The following is a 19219-nucleotide window of genomic DNA, read 5'->3' on the forward strand; positions in this document are numbered from 1 at the left end:
AAAAAAAAGGAGGTTTGTGATAGATTTGAGTTATAGTCGTGTTGACAGGATGTTAACATAATAAAAAGATTTGTATTTCTACAGAGAAATCATGGTACTTTACCATATATAATTCAAATAAATCCTTACATTGTTAGCCTCACAAAAATCCATTAAAAACAATCGTCGCAACATCTGAAAGCTTAAGTAGGAATTTATTGCGTTAAGAATCACAACACTAAAACAAGTCAACATTTTGGCCCGTTTCCCTGAATAGGGCCTATGCTGAACACAGGCCTGTCTGAGAAAGGCATGGCTTTGGGTTGCAGTGCCTAAAGTTTCCCCAGAACATGTAGGAAGAATCCAAACATCCAGTCTGGTCAGGACGTTTTGGTCTTCCCTCCACCCTATACAGGCTAAACTGTGGAGAGGAACCTCAGAGAGCTACAGAATAACTATAATCATCTTAACACAGTCATGTTGCCCATTTGCTTTGGTCTCTGAAAGAATACTACATCCCACCTTTGTCCAGGTTAAACTGATTTTAAACATTTCTTTCAATATTTAACCTGGATAAAACATTTTGTTGAAGCTTGACAGACAGTACATTTCAAGTTTGATGATAGGACAGAAGAAATAAACAGCGATGCGTTCTAGTGAACACAGGACACGTTCCTGACTGGGATGTGTATGCGTTCAACTGAACTACACAGATATAACGCAGACATGTTGACAATGAAAAAGATTCTCTATAAAGCTGACTCAGCAAACCCAAATGACAACTGAGCTTTCAAACATGACAGGTTTATACCCCAGCACCAACCGTCCCAACATGCATTGAAACAGTACACAAACTGAACACAAAATCTCAACCAGATGTTAAATATTTTCCTGCAAAAAAAAAAAAAAAACTAATTCAGCAACAGGGAGGACACCCTCAGATAAAAGGTTTCAATCTGTCCCAAAAAAAAATTTTGACGTGGAAAGCTCTATCTTTGACACATCCACATGATCCGCTGGTTTAGATTACAGTACAAAAACAGACATAGCTCCAGCTGCCCCCCCCAAACCCACCTACACTAACCTGTCAACTCACCCTGACACACAGTGCCAGGGGCTCTCCAAGCTTGGTGTTCAGAAAAAAAAGACTTATTCCATCAACCCTGTCATCTCAAAGCAATCAAACCAGTTTAGGAGATGATGAAACTCAACATGTAACCAAGGGCCATGTCACGAAATACTGTTACCATGCAGACAGACAAAATATGGAAAAGCCTTTTTGAAATCATTGAAAAGCGAGTCAGGCAAATCTTTGTGACATGCTGTTAGTAAACTGGTTCCTGAGATACCTGAGCTTCCCCCTGAGCAAGAATCTTTCCTATGTGAGAGGACGTGAGCTACATTCACAAAGCTGACCTCACTGGCATCCCCAAGCAGTGACAGGTTAGCATAGAAAGATGTCAGGCTTAGGTGTAGTAAACTGCCTAAGACTTTTATAAAAACACCCACAGGATTCTTACGAAGCACAAGCTGACTAACCAGTCCTAACAATCCCTCATGTTCTGAGCATCCAGCATAAACACCTCCGGGTCAACGTTACATAACAATTATGCTGACAGGATCTACTGGCACCCTCCTCGTACACCGTCAGACAACCCTGCTATTGGAAGAACTAGCATTTGATGCTCTTTTTTTCTCCTCCAACTCAAATGACGTGCTGTATCCTTATACAGAACATGTTAGATATATTCAAAATACTTTCTTGTATAAATATTTTCTTATAAAACAATTATCTGGATAAGTAAGAATACAATTTGTATCAACGATAGGAGAGGTGTTTTCTGGAGTGCTGAGCTGGTCACTCTGACTACAGCTCTGTTCTGTAAGGACAAAATAATCCCTTTTGTATGTGTGCCAGTGTCTACACGCAAGTATAATTTGCAGTTAAATTGACTGTTTGCTTGCCATGAGAAGGTTTTAACTCTGAACGTGTGCCAAACCAGCAAGCCCTTCCAGAAACTGACAGATCTTGTCTGTCATCAAAGTAACACCTGACCAGATGGCAAGACTCTATTTCTGCAATGGTACTCATTTACATTTAGTCATTTAGCGCTTATCCAGAGCGCCTTACAGTAAGTACAGGGACATTCCCCCCGAGGCAAGTAGGGTGAAGTGCCTTGCCCAAGGACACAACGTCATTTGGCACGACGGCGAATCGACCCGGCAACCTTCTGATTACTAGCCCAACTCCCTCACCACTCAGCCATCTGACTCCCAAGCCACAGACACCTCATTTGGACACACCACAAACATTTACATACGTGACATCATTAACAATGATAAATTAACACATTTGCACATCTCCCAAAACCATCCTGATGTGATTTCAATGTCCAGGATGGTTTGAGGACAAAAAAAAAAATCATAAATAAAAGTAAAACTATGTAGAAATCCCCCAGATTCTGAAGGGGGCCGTGTGCTAAACCAGGAGGGGAAGTCAACTCAGTAAATAGATCTGAAGGGTTTTTTCCTAAAACATCGGAGGGCTTTTTTTGCAGTTTAATTCGGTTTCACTTCTCTAAAGGGGAAATTCATAAAATACATTACCACCTTAGTCAACACAACACCCGGTAAGAGAAATCTAATGAAGATGAATCTAACGTCTGAAACTGAAACTGGTTCATACTGAGGCCAGATTGGTCCATGACAAATTAAATATTTTCAGGGAACATTTCAAAAGCTATTAAACTCATCATCCTTCCCCGAAGTATGATTGCCAAAATTAAAATGTTGATAAGAAAGCAACAAAAAGTGCCAGAACAGCATGCTAGCTATTAAAATAACTTAAGAATAATGAAATACTTACTTAAAACATCTGTAAAATATAAATAAATTAAAGCAATGGATCCCACCAACAATAAGTCAACAAAGAACACAATAAAATACATTTTCTGCACACACTTAAACCACGTAGACATTTCCCCATTGTTACACCAAAACATTTCCGCCCATGGAGAAAGAAGTGCTGAAGGTACTCTGAACAGTTACAAAAAATCATCAACATAGAAAAATAAGGTAGCTAGGATTTTCCTTTACACAGTATCAAGTAACAGACACACCGCTTTGATGAAGCATATTATTTGGAAGCTAAGCTAACATCAGTGCTCCTGATGATCTACAGTAAAAAAAAAAGTGAGAATGCTTCTGCTACACACAAGCAGATCAGCTTTTCAAGTGTTGGGGGGTAGAGAAGCCCGAGTCATCCACCAAGATGGCTGCCGCCAGCATCAAGACCCATTCTGGGTCTTCTCCACCAAGATGGCCGCCGCCAGTTGCTGGGCATCGATCACATGGGGGTTCCTCCCCATCACCACCCTCACCTGCTCCGGAGGAAAGATGTTACACAAGTTGGTGAACACCTTCTCCCGCAGCTCGATGTAACGGCTCTGGTCTGGGGATTCCTTGAGCTGGGTGGCCATCATGGACGAGTGGGTGGGTAGGGCTGGGGGGGCAGGGGGCAGGGAGGATGGAGGCCCACGGGGGGAGTGCGTTCCCCTGGCCCAAGGGGAGTACCAGGGCTGTGGGTGTCCCTCCGGCAGGCTGTGAAAGGAGAAGGGTTCGTAGCAGTGTTGGGAGGGCAGCTGATAGTGGGGGTCCCAGCTGGCCAGACGCGACTCCTGCCCAGAGCAGCCCCTCCTGGGGCGGTGGGGGGAGTGCCCGTACAGCCGAGGTTCCAACAGCCCATCATCCTGCCAGGCTGTGCCCAGCAGCGTGCGCCCCAGAGGGGATCCCTGTGAGTGGGCGTGGGGGCTGGAGGTCTGGGGTGGGGGGTGGGGATAGTCCCCAGGGTAGCCCGAGCGGGTCTGCAGGTGGGACGGCAGGTAGGCCAGGGGAGCGTTGAAGTGGAGGAGGGAGGAGGGAGGATCCTCCAGGGTGTATCCATGCATCCTCCCCAGGCCCTGGGAAAGAGGGTAGCTGTGGTGTGGGTGCTGTGACATGCCGGTTGGGGCGTGAGAGGGCTGGGGTTGGGGGTATCGTCCGGGGCAGGGGTGATGGTGGTGGTGGTGGTGGTGGTGGGGATATCTGAGGCTCTCCTCCAGCACTGGGTCGGGGGAGAAGGAGTCCGAGCTCACGCTGCCCTCACTGCTACAGTCCGAGGGCAAGGAGCCGGGCCCCAGCTCTGCAGGGAAGAACCTCTCTGGGCTCTGAGGCACCACCAGGCTCAGGCTTGAGTAGGCCCTCATCAAGGAGGGGTAGCCCAGCTCTGGGGATTCACACCTGGGGTAAGACTCCCCTGGAGCCAGCCCCATCGCTCCATGGCCCCTGGAGGCTCCTCCTCCCTCAGGCCGGTCTCTCCGGTCCCGCTGGCCCGAGGGCGTTGGAGCTGGAGGGAGGAAGCTGCCACTGCTGCCGCTACGAGTTTCTGTCCTGGTCCGGACCTCCAGCTGCTCATCCAGGAGGTCGTTGTAGGAGTCTGAGCGCCTCTTAGGGTGCCCGCCCCGGGACTCGGACAACGAGTCTATCCTGGAGCTTGCTTGGCTCTTTCCCGCGATGGAGTCACCCAGAGTCTTGGAAGAGGAGGGGGAGTAGAAAGAGAAGGAGGAGGTGAAGAAGGAAGAAGAGGAGGAGGAGGAGGAGGAGGAGGAAGAGGAGGCCTTGGCACTTGCCCGAAGCTCGTCGGCCACGGAGCGCTGTGGTAGGGAGCCCCTTTCAGGGTGGTAGAACTTACACTTGTGCCCGTAGGTACACTTCTTACCTGAGGATTGAACAATAACAACAGCCAGTCAAAAAATTACATTGCTTTTATGAATGGGATGAATATAGCTTAGGGGAATATAGCTTAGGGGTACAGCATTTGGCTTCAGAACAAGTGAACCCACCCAGTGACTGGCAGGTTTATCCAAAGCAACAGTTTGGATAAAAGTGTTTGCTGGACCAATACATTATTACAATGCATTTTTAATGGAATGACATTAGAAAGAGTTTTATTGTTTTGTATGTTTTTTTCATGATGTTTCTTAATGTATGACAGAACTGTTTTTATGCTGGTCTATTTGCAGAACCAACTGCCCTTTCCAGACATAAAGAAATGAATGAAATGAAAGAGGGAGGAAGGAAGGAAGAAGTGGTTACCGTAGGGACAGGGCTGCTTCCTGTGCTCGGGGATGACAGGTCTCTTCCGCAGGAAGTTCTCCAGACTGGGGCCATGGCGACCCAGAGGGTCATCAGGGGGCATGAACCTGAACACAGGAAGTGTGAGCTTTGTTCTGACACAACACAACTGAACGAGTCCTGGCAGCAGACAGCGAGGAGAAACATGACAACAACAAGAGTTGCATTGTTGATGTGGAATCAGCCGAACCTCAATGACCCGTCTGTGACATTGACAAAGTGGGCGGGGCTTCCTTACTTGTCGTTCACAAACGAGTACATGAGGAGTCGCTCGTCGACAAACTTCTTCCACTCTGGCTTCTCATTGGCCAGGTCTCTGTAGTTGTCGTTGGAGACGATGATGCCGTCCGACTCGTGTGCCAGCTTGACGATGAAGCGATCGTCGTAGCAGACCACCCTGCGGCCCTGGACGCGGCGCGACGGCGTGAACACCAGGATCTTCTCCTTCTCCAGGCGCCGAAGAATCTCCTGGTCTGTTGCAGACATAGAGAGAGATTGACAGTGAAGTAGAAGGGTGGTGGTGGTGGGGGGACAGAAAGAGAGAGGGACAGAAGGAGGGAGAAAGAGAAAAATACAGAAAAACATTAAACAAGCAGAGTATTAAAAAGTGAAGTCATCCTCACATATCTTTGTTGGTTTTGTTTGTAAAACAATACGTGACCTACACTGATAAAAAACTGTATGTTAAGCATACATGCTTATCATCATACCATTACTTTTATCATAAGTTTGTTCTTAAAGAGCAGTTCAATTTTTTTTTTGATAGGGCCAATGTGAGCTTTAATCCCCTTTCCATTGCATGATTCTTTGTGTAGCCACTGCTCATGAGATTGCATCAGGAAAATAAGTTGCACATATTTGCAGGAACGTGCACAGGCTATGGCTAAGGTTGTCCGGGCAACTGCTAGTTTGCCCTCCTCGAGTCTAAGTGCCCCTCCGAGGAAAATAAATAAATAATAGTGAATTTAAACAGCTGCAGAATTTCATATAGACCTAGATTTTTTAAATCTCCACCCGAAACATTTCATAAAGTAGCCTTATTCACTTCCAATCGATAAGCCTATGGGCAACGAGAGTGGAAGTCACAATGGGGAGGGGGTCTGCCCCCTACTCTGTTTACTCTGCGGTACTGCACGCGACCGCCACCTGAGCCTGCATTTTCTTGCACTTAAGAGACGGTCACGGTTGTTTTATTCTGTGTCGATAAAAAAAGCTTTGACGTTGTCAGAAAAGGTGAGTTTGAAGTTGTAGAAATGTATAACAAACGAAGAATCATCATCAAGTTTTATGAAACCAATTAAAAACTGCATAAATCCAGGCTCAGTTTGCCACGTTTAGCCTAAATAATCAGACGGCTAGCTTGCCTACCAGACAACCAGCCCGTTATCACATGCTAATTTTTTGGTAGGAAAATTAAGCTACATGTCTGCTGATGGTTGGTTTATAACATTTTGTTTTAACAAGAAGAATGAATGATGGAAGTAATGCATTACATGAATTATTATCATTAGTAGGCAGGCTATTTCTTTTTTCCTTTTATCAGGCACTGGATCAGATTTAGATGCCAAATGAAAAAGACCTCCGGTGTTGCCCTTTAAAAAGATTTTTCCTCGAACAACTAGTCTAAACATGGCTGAACGCAGCCCATCTGAGGGGTTGTGAAGTCTGTACCCGAGGCAGTGGTAGGCCTTTGATGTGACTGAAGAGGAAAGCACCTGAGTGCTTACTGAGTGCATGTGTGTGTCTGCGCGTGTGCATGTGTGTGTACGTGTGTGTGCATGCACGTTCATGGTAGGGCTGCACGATTAATCGAATTTTAATCACGATCACGATTTCGGCTTCCCACGATCAAATTCGCGTGATCGAGCGATATTTAAAATGCGTCTCTCCGTTCAAAGAACACTCCGTATCAAAGTTTTTTTTTGCAAAGCCAATCTTGCGCTCCGTAAACCAATAGGTGCGTTCGACATCAGCTGTGGCTGCATGAAACGACCAGCGAGAGTTGCCGCTTGCTGTCGGGGAGGAGTTATAAACGGCTCCTTAAGTCGGAAAATGTGGCATTTCATGTATTGGGTAAACTCTTTCTCCAATCTGCAGGCTGCAGCCGGCTGCGGCGCTGCGTGGAGTCGAATACACCTAATGTCTGTTCACGTGCCTCCATGAGCCAGTCAGAGTTGTTCCCTGCACCATACAGCTCAATTTCTAGATGTAGACGGTTACAGACAGAGTAACGTGAGGAAAATTCCACAACTGATAGAAGTCAGTCATAAGGATGTCAGCTTAACAAAGAAAACAAAAAAACTACCTGTGACCTGCCTTCGCTAATCCCTAAAGCCTTATTTTAGATACAGTATAAGTTTAGATAGCTTGCAAATACAGAGGATAGCCTACCAAAGTTGAGTTAGCCAATGTCGTTAGCGATGCTAGCTAACGTTTGCTAGCTGCATAACTTTTAACTGGGTCTTGCAGCGCTGCTTGATTTACTGAAATAGCCATTAGCCTATTTGAGCTTGGTACAGTTTTCCAAAGCCCTAGTGTAACTGAGACGACACAGTAAATAATTCCTCTTTCAAGTAATAAGCCCCCGTTCAATTGTTGAGCATTAAATTAGCTGAAAAGTCTGTAGAGATCTTGGGACTATGCCACTCGAGCGAACACAGATCTGTGTTTTGCTCATGCAGAATTCGGTTAAATATAATCGGTTAAATAAACGTAATGAGTGGAACAAAAGATGAAGTAACGTGGCATTTTATTTTGTGTGAGTTTTAACTTGTCCAGTGGGGCAAGTACATTTCTCTTCCACTTGCCCTACAAAAAAATCCACTTGTGCCGGACAAGCGGACAAGCCTTAATGCTGATCCCTGCCGTATTTGTTTTTTATTGATTATATATGAGTTTTATACACATCCATTATGCAAGTACAATGTATTGTGACAGTAACATTTGATTAGGTTATAATCAACAAATAATCGTGATAATTAATCGTGATCTCAATATTGATCAAAATAATCGTGATTATCATTTTGGCCTTAATCGTGCAGCCCGTGTGTGTCTGCACCCGTGTGTGTGTCTGCTTGTGTGTGTATGAGTGTGTGTGTGCGTGCACGTTCATGGGTGTACTGTGTCTACATGGTTGTGTGTGTGTGTGTGTGCGTGCTAAAGGGTACACCAACTCCCGACCCCTGCTGGTACCTGTGATAAGTGCGTCGGGTCTCGACTGTTCTTTCCGCCAGGCGGGCACAAACACTGTGACGTCTCTGTGGCCGCGCTCCAGGAACCAATCAACTGCCAGCTGTATGCCGTGGCAGGAGAACACTTCCTTATTCCCGTGACTGCGAAGCACAACAGTACGTGATCAGTAGTGTCAGGATGTGCTTAACGTTCTCAGTCATGTCTACAGCGGTTTCAGGATGGCTTTGAGATTGAGCTTGGGAGGGGAGGAGAGGGGAGGAGGGGAGGCTGTGAGATTGAGCTTGGTGGTCAGATCCCACACAGCATCAGAGACAAAAAGCAGGCACATTTCAAAAGTTTGAAAAGCAGGATGACATAGTCTACAGTATATGCAGGCACATTTCAACCAGGGTTCCCCGAATTCCCAACCTCAACTGAGCAGTGATACCTGGGTAAGGGACAGCACAGGGAGGAGAGGGGCTTGGTGAACTGACAGAATGTCCAACACGTTCACACCATGCTACAATTCTGGGAAACAAAAGAGAGCAGATGTGGGGAGAGGAGAGGAGGGGAGGATACAGGAGAAGGGAGACAGAGAGGAAGGGAGGAGACAGGAGAAGGGAGACAGAGAGGAGGGGAGGGGACAGGAGACTCACCTCATGGCCACGTTGCTTCCATCCACCACCACCGGCCTCAGGTTGTCCTGGTCCTCCAGACGGGAAGACTCAGACACCTGGCGACAGAAGTCCAGAGACGACGAGGAGGACGAGTGGGAAGACGATAGAAAGGAAGAGGAGGAAGACGCATAATGGGTGATCACTTCCTGTTCCATCTCTGTCCTGGTTCCAAGTTTGACCAGCTCTCCCAGGATGTCGTTGATGAGCGCGCCTGGGCCCAACTTTCCCAGCACCTGCAGCACCAGATCCTCAGAGTAGCCCAGCTTCAGCGCAAACTCCACCTTGGTCTGGCTGGGTGTGAGGAGGGCTGTTGTGTGAGCAGACTCCCCAGGGGTAGGGTTCTGAGTTGACGAGGTGGGTGAGGGGTGAGGACGAGGTTTCTGGACCTCAGAAGCAGAGATCTGGACTCGCTCATCTTCACTGTCGGAAGCAGCACTCTCTTCAGAGTAGTTGCTGCAACTACTACTGGTGCTGGTACTGGTGCTGGTACTGGTGCTGATACCATGGGCTCCCCTGGCCACCCCTGCCTCCAAGGGCCCTGCGTCTGAACCAGCCGTGGCGCTCAGGTCTGCCTGCCTCACGCTGCCTTCCACGTGGAGATATTCCAAATCCAGACCCAGGCTGAGGATGCGGCCTGTTTCATCCTCCAGGTGTTCCTTCAGGCCCATGAAGTCGTCTCATACATCCAGTCCTGTCTCCCCCGTGACCTCGATGATTCTGGCAATCCCTGGATGACCCCGCTGTCACCGCTGTCGCTAGGCTACTGTCTGACTAATCCTGGCACAGAAGCCTGAAAGAGAATGGTACCGACATCAAACAAATAAGTCAATCAAGTCCCTACCTGGATACCAAATGTTGTCATTGTGGCCAAATGTGGTCTACTGGGGTTGGGGGGTTCACACACATACACACTCACACACACCCACACACACACACACATGCGTTGCTCATTGTTGTGGAAGGACCACCAGGCAATGTGTTAAGATGCAATACAATCAATGCCAAACCACTGGCTCTGTAATGGAAGAATTACACATACGTGCTCAATGTAGTCCTAAATGTGTTGAGAAAGTCAACTGCAACCAGCACTGGGCCCTTGGGGCAGTATGGACATCAATAAATAAAGTCATCTGTCATCGGAACAGCTTTTAGCCACACCTCTGAAGTTCTCAACGCGTTCAACATCATTCTACTTTGCAGAAAATAGACCTGAGGGGGTTTCTCCAAAACGGCAAAAATCGTTTCCATTGTTTCTCTCGTCTCCATTACCGGCATGACTTCACTTTCAACTGATTTGCATTTAACCGATCAATGTTGCTTGAGGTGTGTGGAGTTGCTTGCAACAACTAAATCTTGGCCTTTAAGATGATAGCTCACTAACTTCTGGACTTAATTCAATACAACGTTTAACCTTTTCCTGTAATATGGTTATTTAGCCTGACGTCGTCATACTCATAATTCTAGTCAGAATATGAGTCTGAAAACTCTCCGTTGGGCTGTGACTACGGGGCGTGTTTCAACCGAACTCGTAAAACAAATGCCTCTACGCTCAATTGGATAGACCTACAACCAATCAGAGCAATGTAATATGTTGTTTGTTGAAAACAAATTCAACCCAAGGGCTCTTTCGTGACGTTGTTGATTACGTTACTGTTGATCATCTGTCCATCATCGTATAAAGCCTGCCCTGGCAATTTCATTGGTCCGCCCAGATCCTGGTTTTATGTAGTTGTTCCCAATACGAGACCCTCCAGACCCAACTTCCCGACCAAATTTTTTTGTGGGCGGGGAGAAGTTGGGCTGGCAGCCAGGCTAATGTTTATTGGGCAAACAGCAACCTTTCAACTCAAGCATGTTTCAGACAAAGGAGATTTGATGCACTTGGGTTCCAGGGGCTTATTGTGTTTGTCGTGTTTTATAAAGACAGGCACCTCTTATTTGCACAGCACTGAGACGGAGCCTGTCGTATAAGAAGGGAAACCTGATTGGCTTACACAAAGGAGATCTGTTGAAGCCAGGCCTACCCCGCTAATTGCTCAGTGACCCTTTAAACAAGGGCTTGTTTTCTAGTGTGTGGCATTGTCCTCGGTGCATAATCTGAGCTTCACAATGTCTGATTATCCACATATGGCTGTGAAATGTATCATTGTTGCTTGCTTTTTTTGCACAGGTACACCCTTGCACTTTGGAGGTTCATGTTGTTTAGTTGTAACGTTGTTTAACTACATGCTCTTATGATTCTTCCCTTTGGGACTTATTTGATTTTCACAAAGTATGCTTTATGTTTTGGCTACCTGCAATGTTTGGGGCTATCTCACTGTCTCATGATCGGTGACGATATGCACTTTTGTAAAGCTCTCTCTTGGAGTCGCTTTGGACAAAAGCGCCGGCTAAATGCATAAATGTCAGGTTACAGGAACACTTTGTGTCTGGGCACTGCATGAATGTGGACTGATTTTGTCTACTGAACAGACGCACGATCGACAGAAGTTGTGTCTCTGTCCAGTCGGGATTACACAGCTCCGCTGAAGAGCGTGCACGTGTGGAGGTGCAGAGAGGAGACGTCCTGCTTGGAGCATGCACGTAGCGGCTGGACAGAGGCCCTCTGGACCGGAACACAGAAGCCCCCATGACCCGCGCCCCTCTCCTCAAGCTGCCACTCCAGAGGGCGGGTCCACGAATGCCAGAAGAAAGACGCAATAATTTAGTCACTCTACAACAAAAGAGGAGAGAAAGAGAGCGAGAGTGTGTGCGTGTGAGCGAGGGGGGATTGGGGTGGGGCGAGGTGAGGTGGGGTGGGGTGAGGGGGGGGGGGGGGGGTTGGGGGTGCGTGAAAGTGTGTCTGGCTTGCTGTCCCCTCACAAAGCAGCTGCCAGCACAATCTGGAGTTCTCTGACCAGCCATTGTTCACCAGGCCTGGGCTCCAAGCACAGACGGAGGCTGGAGCTATTCAAACAACCCTCCACTTTACATGCTCACACACACACACTCAAATATACGCTTACACACACAGCCGCTAACACACACTCAATGAGCGATGCATCTTTGCGTAGCGGGCTTCCTGAGTCACTGTTTAGCTGTCAGCTAAAATACCAGACAAGCACAAATGTGTCTCCTCCGCTCCGTTCCGGAGTGCTGTTTCCCAGCTCTTACCCACATATATCTGTTATTGTTAAATATACTACCTGCCATTATTAAATATAACACCTGTCAAACAGACTGATGATCTCTTTAAGTTTCAAGAAGTTTCAGCGACCATTGCTAGATAAAGAGCTTGTACTTTTCATAGTGGAATGCTGAGAAAACTGAGAAACCACAGATGACTTTAACATGTCTGATATCCTCTTCTACAAACATTGAGGTTAGAATAATAATGACATGTAGGAAACCACAAACTCCCTGGGAAACCGTGACTGTCACCGATATCTGAGTTTCCCAGTCTAACCTCTGTCTGTCTGGGAGCTAGATGAAGTCTGGTTCAGAGACTGCAGAAAGATGAGGTCTGGGTCTGAGATTGCAGAACACTAAGGTAGAGGATGAGGTAGAAACCAGATGCTGCAGTCTGGACCCCACTGCTCTAGGCCCAGGGTCGGGAGGGCAGGGGTGGTTCTGGGTCAGGGTGAGCTCCCCTGGGCATGGGGGAGGGGTGGGACTAACTGGGCCAGAGTTAGCTCCTCTGGCCTGGTAGTGGAGGGGCTCCCCTGGGCACTGCTGGTTCCCTCGGGGCCAGACCTGAGCCAGGTCCCTACGGAGGCCAGCTCCAGATCCCCACTAGAGTCTGGAGAGAGGGGAACAAAGAGAGAGGAGGGAGGGGAGGATCGAGGGAGGGGGGAATGGGGGGCTGCATAGGCAGCAGGGGTAACAGATGCCTGCTGAAGCCACAGGGGAACCCTCTGCAACTGGTGTCCCTACTCATCCTCCACTGAGCGCACTCAGTACAGACCACAGATACATATCGCCGTGGTCATGTGACCAAAGTAAGGGGTTGTGGGGGTAGGGGAGGGGGGTAGGAACTATCACCCCTCAATGCAGACATGGACCCCTCTTACACTCGTCTGGAAATATGTCCTCACACACACACACACACACATACACACACACAGCAGCAGCTGAGTACCTCAGTTACACCTCAGTTGCCTTACACACACTTATCAAACACACAGACACACATAGACACACACACACACACACACACAGCAGCTGAGCTCCTCAGTTGAATGCTCTCACATATGTTTCCTCTTGTTCTTTGTTAGTCAACAGTTCAGGTCTTTCGCTTTTCCACCCCTGACCATCCAATCATGCTGAGGTATACACCAGGTTGAAAAAACTAAACGTATGTTATGTTTTCAAATTCTAACCTGTCTTTCTGTCAACTCTGATCAGTTTATGCATAAGAGGTGCACTTTAGATTGTACAGTATTTATCGTTCGAAAGACTTCCTTTGGCTTTGAGCAAAATGAGTGCACTTTATCTTTTTATCTCTCCACTCGACATACAAATGTTTGTGGTTAGCATTGGCTGCCAGCTGGCGCAGTGTTTAAATCACCAGGAGCCAGCAAGTTTTACTGTAAACAAGGTTATACAGCCGTGAAACTGCATGTTTTCAGGTTCAGAAGAAGTGATCGATTCCACAATGTGACCTTTCAAAAGTTTGGCTTTTCATTTGACTGTAGCAACTCCTGTATTGGACATCTAATTTACAGTCATTGACAACTCATAAAACAGAAAGCATTTACAGTTATAGAGGGAGGGCCCCTTTTAATACAGAAACACACACACTGAAGACTTCTATTTTCCAATGCCTTGACTTTGAAAACATTTTTAAACCAAACTTCTAAACCGCTCTTTCGGTAAAAGTGAATTCTCCACAAAAAAACTCACCGCAGGGCTCCACAGTGAGGGGTGATGCGGGGAGAAGTTAATCCAGCCAAACACACACTTTCTTCTGCAGGAAGTAGACTCCTGTGAGAACACCGCGGGCCATTCCAGCGAGGACGTCGTTTCACTTCCAAGAGCTTTTCCCAGCTTTGCCGTGTCGACGTTAAGGAAACTCCAAACCCAGCCTCACAGTCTGCTCTGCATCCAAGCAGAGGAGGAGGAAAGAGCTAAAGTCCCAGGGAAGCTGAGGGGAGAGGAGGTCCCTGTGTCTGAGTCTATGATCCCGTCTGTGGGCAGCAGGACCCTGGGGGGCAGCTTGAACAATGTGAGAGTTAGCAGATGGAGCGGCGGTATCAACTATTCCCTCAATACATTCAATCTGCTCCTGACCAATGAGAGCCCCGTGACCTCACAATGAGACACTCGCACACACCCACACACTCTCTCTCTCCCTCCGGCAAGCCTTCTCCTACGGCACGCGCTTTTTTTCAAACACACACATTCAAACACTCCCCCCTTTACATACACGCACACACTCTGCTTCACTCACACACACACACACACACACTCACACACAGACACCCACACCAAAGGAAACTACGATAAGAATCCCCCCACACCCCTCCCCCCACACCCCTCCCCACCACCACATCCAGCCGACTTGAGCCATGAATGGGTGTGTGTGTGTGGGGGGTATGCTGACAATGAGGACATCCACACAAAGGAGGGCCCATGGCAGGCAGCTGCACACAGACACCAGGCACACGGCCATTAGAGACAGAGAGACATGAAGAGCACCCATGGCTAAGCCCTGAGGAACACCTGGTCTACCATTGGGGGGTGGGGGGGGGGCGTAGGGTCAGACAACAGATCATGTTGAAAGCAGATCATGCTGTACATCTCTAACCCTGAATTACTGCAGGCAAATAAGCAGCCAAAGATTTAGTGTCCGACGACAGGGTTAACAACTTTCCCTGAACGTTAAAATGGATACAAGCTTGGTTGTCCATGCACGTTAAAATGGATACAAGCTTGGTTGTCCCTGAACGTTAAAATGGATACCAGATATTTGCATTTAACAATCTCCAAAAACACCTAGAGTGATGTCGTTTTACACGTTCACATTGCTTCCAAACAACAAAAAGTGCTAACACTAACAAAATCACGCTTGGGCTCGCCAAGGAATCTGAATATCAGTCCAATGGAATATACGTTTCATTGGGAGATTGAATCACACATACACTTCGACATTAGACAAGTACAATTTTGTACATGAGAAGCAGATGGTGATGTCATATCAGAGGGAGAGAGGTGAACTAAGTTTGCAGAGCAATGGTACGGTATTGCACGATGCATTTGGACTGTCCTGTGTGTGTGTGTGTGTGTGTTTAGTGTGTGTATGTATGCAGTGTGTGTGTGTGTGAAGTGTGTGTTTAGTGTGTGTATGTATGCAGTGTGTGTGTGTGTGTGTGTGAAGTGTGTGTATGTGGAGGGTATCTCCCTCTCTCTGTCTCTCTGTCACTTCTGTGACTTGCCCCGACTCCTTAATGGGGCTGCCAGCCCCTGGGGGACTGTGAAGCGACGGCCATCTGCTCGCCAGCCCAGCATAAACAGGTGTCCTCTCCCCTCCGCCTGCACCTTACCAGACCCTGCAGCACTGTTAACAGAGCCCTGTTCCATGCACCCATCCTGCCTCCCAGCCCACACCAGCCCAGCCTCAGAGGACAGCTTCCTCCACCGACCTGCACCTGGGAGGGACCATCCTTAGCTGACGCTTGTCTGGGGAGACAGCTGCTGGAAGGGAAATGGCAGGGTTTCCATCATTGGGAAGAATCTTTTCCAAAATACAACACAGCATGAGAAAAAAGCCCCAGTGATCAGAACTGGGAGAGAGGAAGAGAGAGAAGGGGGAGAAAGGAGTGCTGGGGAGAAAGGATAAAAGAAAGAAAACTAAAAAGGGAGGGAGGGAGGGAGGGAGGGAGGGAGGGAGGGAGGGAGGGAGGGAGGGAGGGAGGGAGGGAGGGAGGGAGGGAGGGAGGGAGGGAGGGAGGGAGGGAGGGAGGGAGGGAGGGAGGGAGGGAGAGGGAGGGAGGGAGGGAGCATTTAGACTCAATGCTCCATCTCGCCCCGTGCGATTGTAGACTGTGGCAGAGACAGATACACCAGAAAGTTGGACAGAAATAAAAAAGACTGGTTAGCAGCCACAGATGTAGAAGACGAACAGAAAGGGGTGTGTGAGTGGAGAAATGAGATACAACTCCTAATCCTGTTGACCAGAAGACTTGGGGAACAGACGGTCCAGAAGAAGTCCCTATGGCCAGGCAGGTCTTGCTTTTCAAGCTCACTGTGTCAACATGTGTCGGGGGACGCAGGGATTACTCTAGTCCCAGGCCTCAGGGCCAGAGCGAGGCCTACCAACTCCAATCCAACACGGTCAAATCAATCTGTGCCCAAGAGCTCCAATGAAACTTTGTCATGGCATCTGTCTCTCTCTCTCTCTCTCTCTCTCTCTCTCTCTCTCTCTCTCTCTCTCTCTCTCTCTCTCTCTCTCTCTCTCTCTCTCTCGCTCTCTCCATTACAGTACACACACCCTTTTCTCCAACGTAATACAGCCCTCACACATGCCTCCATACCCCCCACAGTGGATCAGCAAGCCAGAGGGACCTAACAGGCCACATGGTGTGTGTGTGTGTGCGCACACATTGCCTTTAAGTGACCCTGAGGGCATTAGGCCTAAGGCCAATCTTTTGTACCCTCAAAGTCCTTTACGACCCCTTCCCCAACCCCCTTACACACACACACACACACACACACACACAGTTGCACACACACACACAGTTGCACACACACAGACACGCGCACACACACACACCACCTGCTGTTTTTGTAGGTTACCGGGTATTAGAGTGAAAATTGTGAAGTGAAACACCACATTCTGTGATGTCATGAACACAGTCTTGCAACAAACTAAATGGTACTACGACTCATACCCCTACTCACAGTGCTCAAAATATACTACATAACAGGAGATAGTGACTCATGTTGATAAACTGTAGAACATGTGAGTTCTGTGCTCAAAATGTCATCTGATACAGACAAGGTGCAAATACTCTGGATTCTAGGCACGTTCTGTTCAGTTTAAATTCCAGTATGTCGCTCACCACCCGTGTGTAGCTAACAATCAGTACAGCGAACCAACGGTACATTGCTAACCAGCCGTGTAGCCAACCACCATAATATGTAGCTAATTGTCAGGATGTAGCTAACCACTCGTATTTAGCTAACCATCACTTTGAAGCTCACCACCACCATGTAGCTAACACCAGTATTCTGTATGTTGCTAACCAGAAGCTAACTATCAGTATGAGGATATCCATGTATGCTAGGCTGGGAGGTCACCATGTGTCGGCAGAGTCTGATTAAGTCATGATGGATTACCCAGGAGGGGGATAGGGAGAGAGAGGGGGATAGATAGGGGGAGAGGGGGGAGAGGAAGAAGGATGGGGGGTTGGGGTGGGTGTGGAGCCGGACGAGTGCCATGTCACTGGGGCCAGAGGAGGACAAAGCCAGGGACCAGGTCCCCAGAGGGCTGCGGACAGCTGTTAGGACAAACGTCATCACTGACACACACACGTTCCACCCAGGGATCCCGGGTCACGTCTGGGCCTGGCTAGAAGCTAGGGGAAAGGTCACATGGAGACATATGCGAGGCACAAGTACCCACATGCATGAGCCTGTTCTCTCCCTCTCTCTCTTTCTCTTTCACACACACATGCCATCGTTCACATACATACACACACATTCAGCAAACACACATACTACAACAGAAGATGTGTTATCCTGTAAACCATCTGAGATGGAAGATGAAGATCTACCTAAAAGGTACCACCCCATGTTTGGCACCTGGCTTTCTGTAATTACACAGAGCTGCGTACTCAGACACATTCAGATTAAGACCGTGGGCTGATGTTTGTGTATGGACTGCCTTGGTTGGTTTGTTTTTAGCTGCAACATTATTGTCATGTGTAAATGCATGTATGTGTGTGACTGTTATAATTTGAATGTTATTGTCGTATTTTCTTAAAAAAAAAAAAAAGCTTAAAACACAGCTGGGATGTATGTCATTGCTATTCACTACTACACACATACTACTATTATCTGTCCGATAATCCTTGGTCTTTTACCAGACCTGGGTCTAGCAATCTACTTCATCACACACAAACAGAAACAATGAATGATAAAATATAAATATTTGGCCTATGTCGTGTCACAAGTATGCGTAATTGCCATAGTATAGAGTCTACTCACATCAACAGGAGTCTATCCAACTGTCAGCTATCTTTGGTGGAACCATTTACAACCATAACACTCAGTCAAACAACAGGAAGCTCAAGCTTGAAGGAGCAATCTTAAAGAAATGTTTCACCAAACAGATAATGGCCTTCAAGTAAATGTCAGCCTGTCTGTATCTTGCATTCTCTCGCCCACAGGCTGGATTAGCCACACAACCAATACAGCAACTAACACACACACCCACACACACACACCCCATAATGTCCTCAGGTGTGTTTGCAGGTGTAACCCCAGATACTGTATGTCATGAGAGCAGATGGCTTGGAGGTGTCAGGTTGATCAGAAAACTCCAGAGTATCAACATCAGCAGGCACATGTTACCGCCGCCAGTCCTAGGGGAAGCAGGGCAGTAACAAGTGGCACACAGCCAAGGCTAGACTGTGTAGCCTAAAGGTTTGGTGACGCTGAGGAAAGACGGAGGGGACGTTGGTCTTGCCACAGCTCATTAAATTCTGAGGCGGCGCCTGCACTTAACATTGACATTACATTTAGTCATTTAGGAGACGCTCTTATCCAGAGCGACTTACAGTAAGTACAGGGACATTCTCCCCGAAGCAAATAGAGTGAAGTGCCTGGCCCAAGGACACATCGTCATTTGGCACAGCTTTGTCCCTCTGGTTCCCACAGTAGCGCTTAGCGCCCTCTACTGGTTTGGATGTCAGCCAAAATAAAAGACACAGGAAAATTAAAAAAAATAGAGGGTGTGTCTGTTTCTTCATGAAACTATAGATGTAGCATTTCTCAACCTACTGCACACACACGCAAACACACACACACACACTACAAACACACTGATACACACCACACACACTACAAACACACTGATACACACCACACACACACACTACAAACACACTGATACACACCACACACTACAAACACACTGATACACACACACACACAACAAACACACTGATACACACCACACACACAGACACATACCACTGACCAAGGAGTATGCAAACACAAGCAGACATAATCATGTTTCT

General features: G+C 47.6%; 1 protein-coding gene across 1 annotated transcript; it reads right to left on the reverse strand.

Moving 5' to 3' along the window:
* Positions 1 to 175: 175 nt before the first annotated feature.
* LOC146234866 (putative ribonuclease ZC3H12C) lies at positions 176 to 9765 on the reverse strand. The gene is made up of 5 exons (XM_084689170.1): positions 8979 to 9765; positions 8344 to 8483; positions 5390 to 5624; positions 5113 to 5219; positions 176 to 4735 (listed from the first exon to the last, which is right to left on the reverse strand). Exons 1-5 carry the CDS (start codon positions 9665 to 9667, stop codon positions 3267 to 3269), a joined length of 2640 nt encoding a protein of 879 aa, XP_084545296.1. The 5' UTR covers positions 9668 to 9765; the 3' UTR covers positions 176 to 3266.
* Positions 9766 to 19219: the final 9454 nt, after the last annotated feature.

Source organism: Hypomesus nipponensis, chromosome 23 (assembly GCF_054491055.1).
Source record: "Hypomesus nipponensis isolate SF chromosome 23, ASM5449105v1, whole genome shotgun sequence".
Lineage (NCBI taxonomy): Eukaryota > Metazoa > Chordata > Actinopteri > Osmeriformes > Osmeridae > Hypomesus > Hypomesus nipponensis.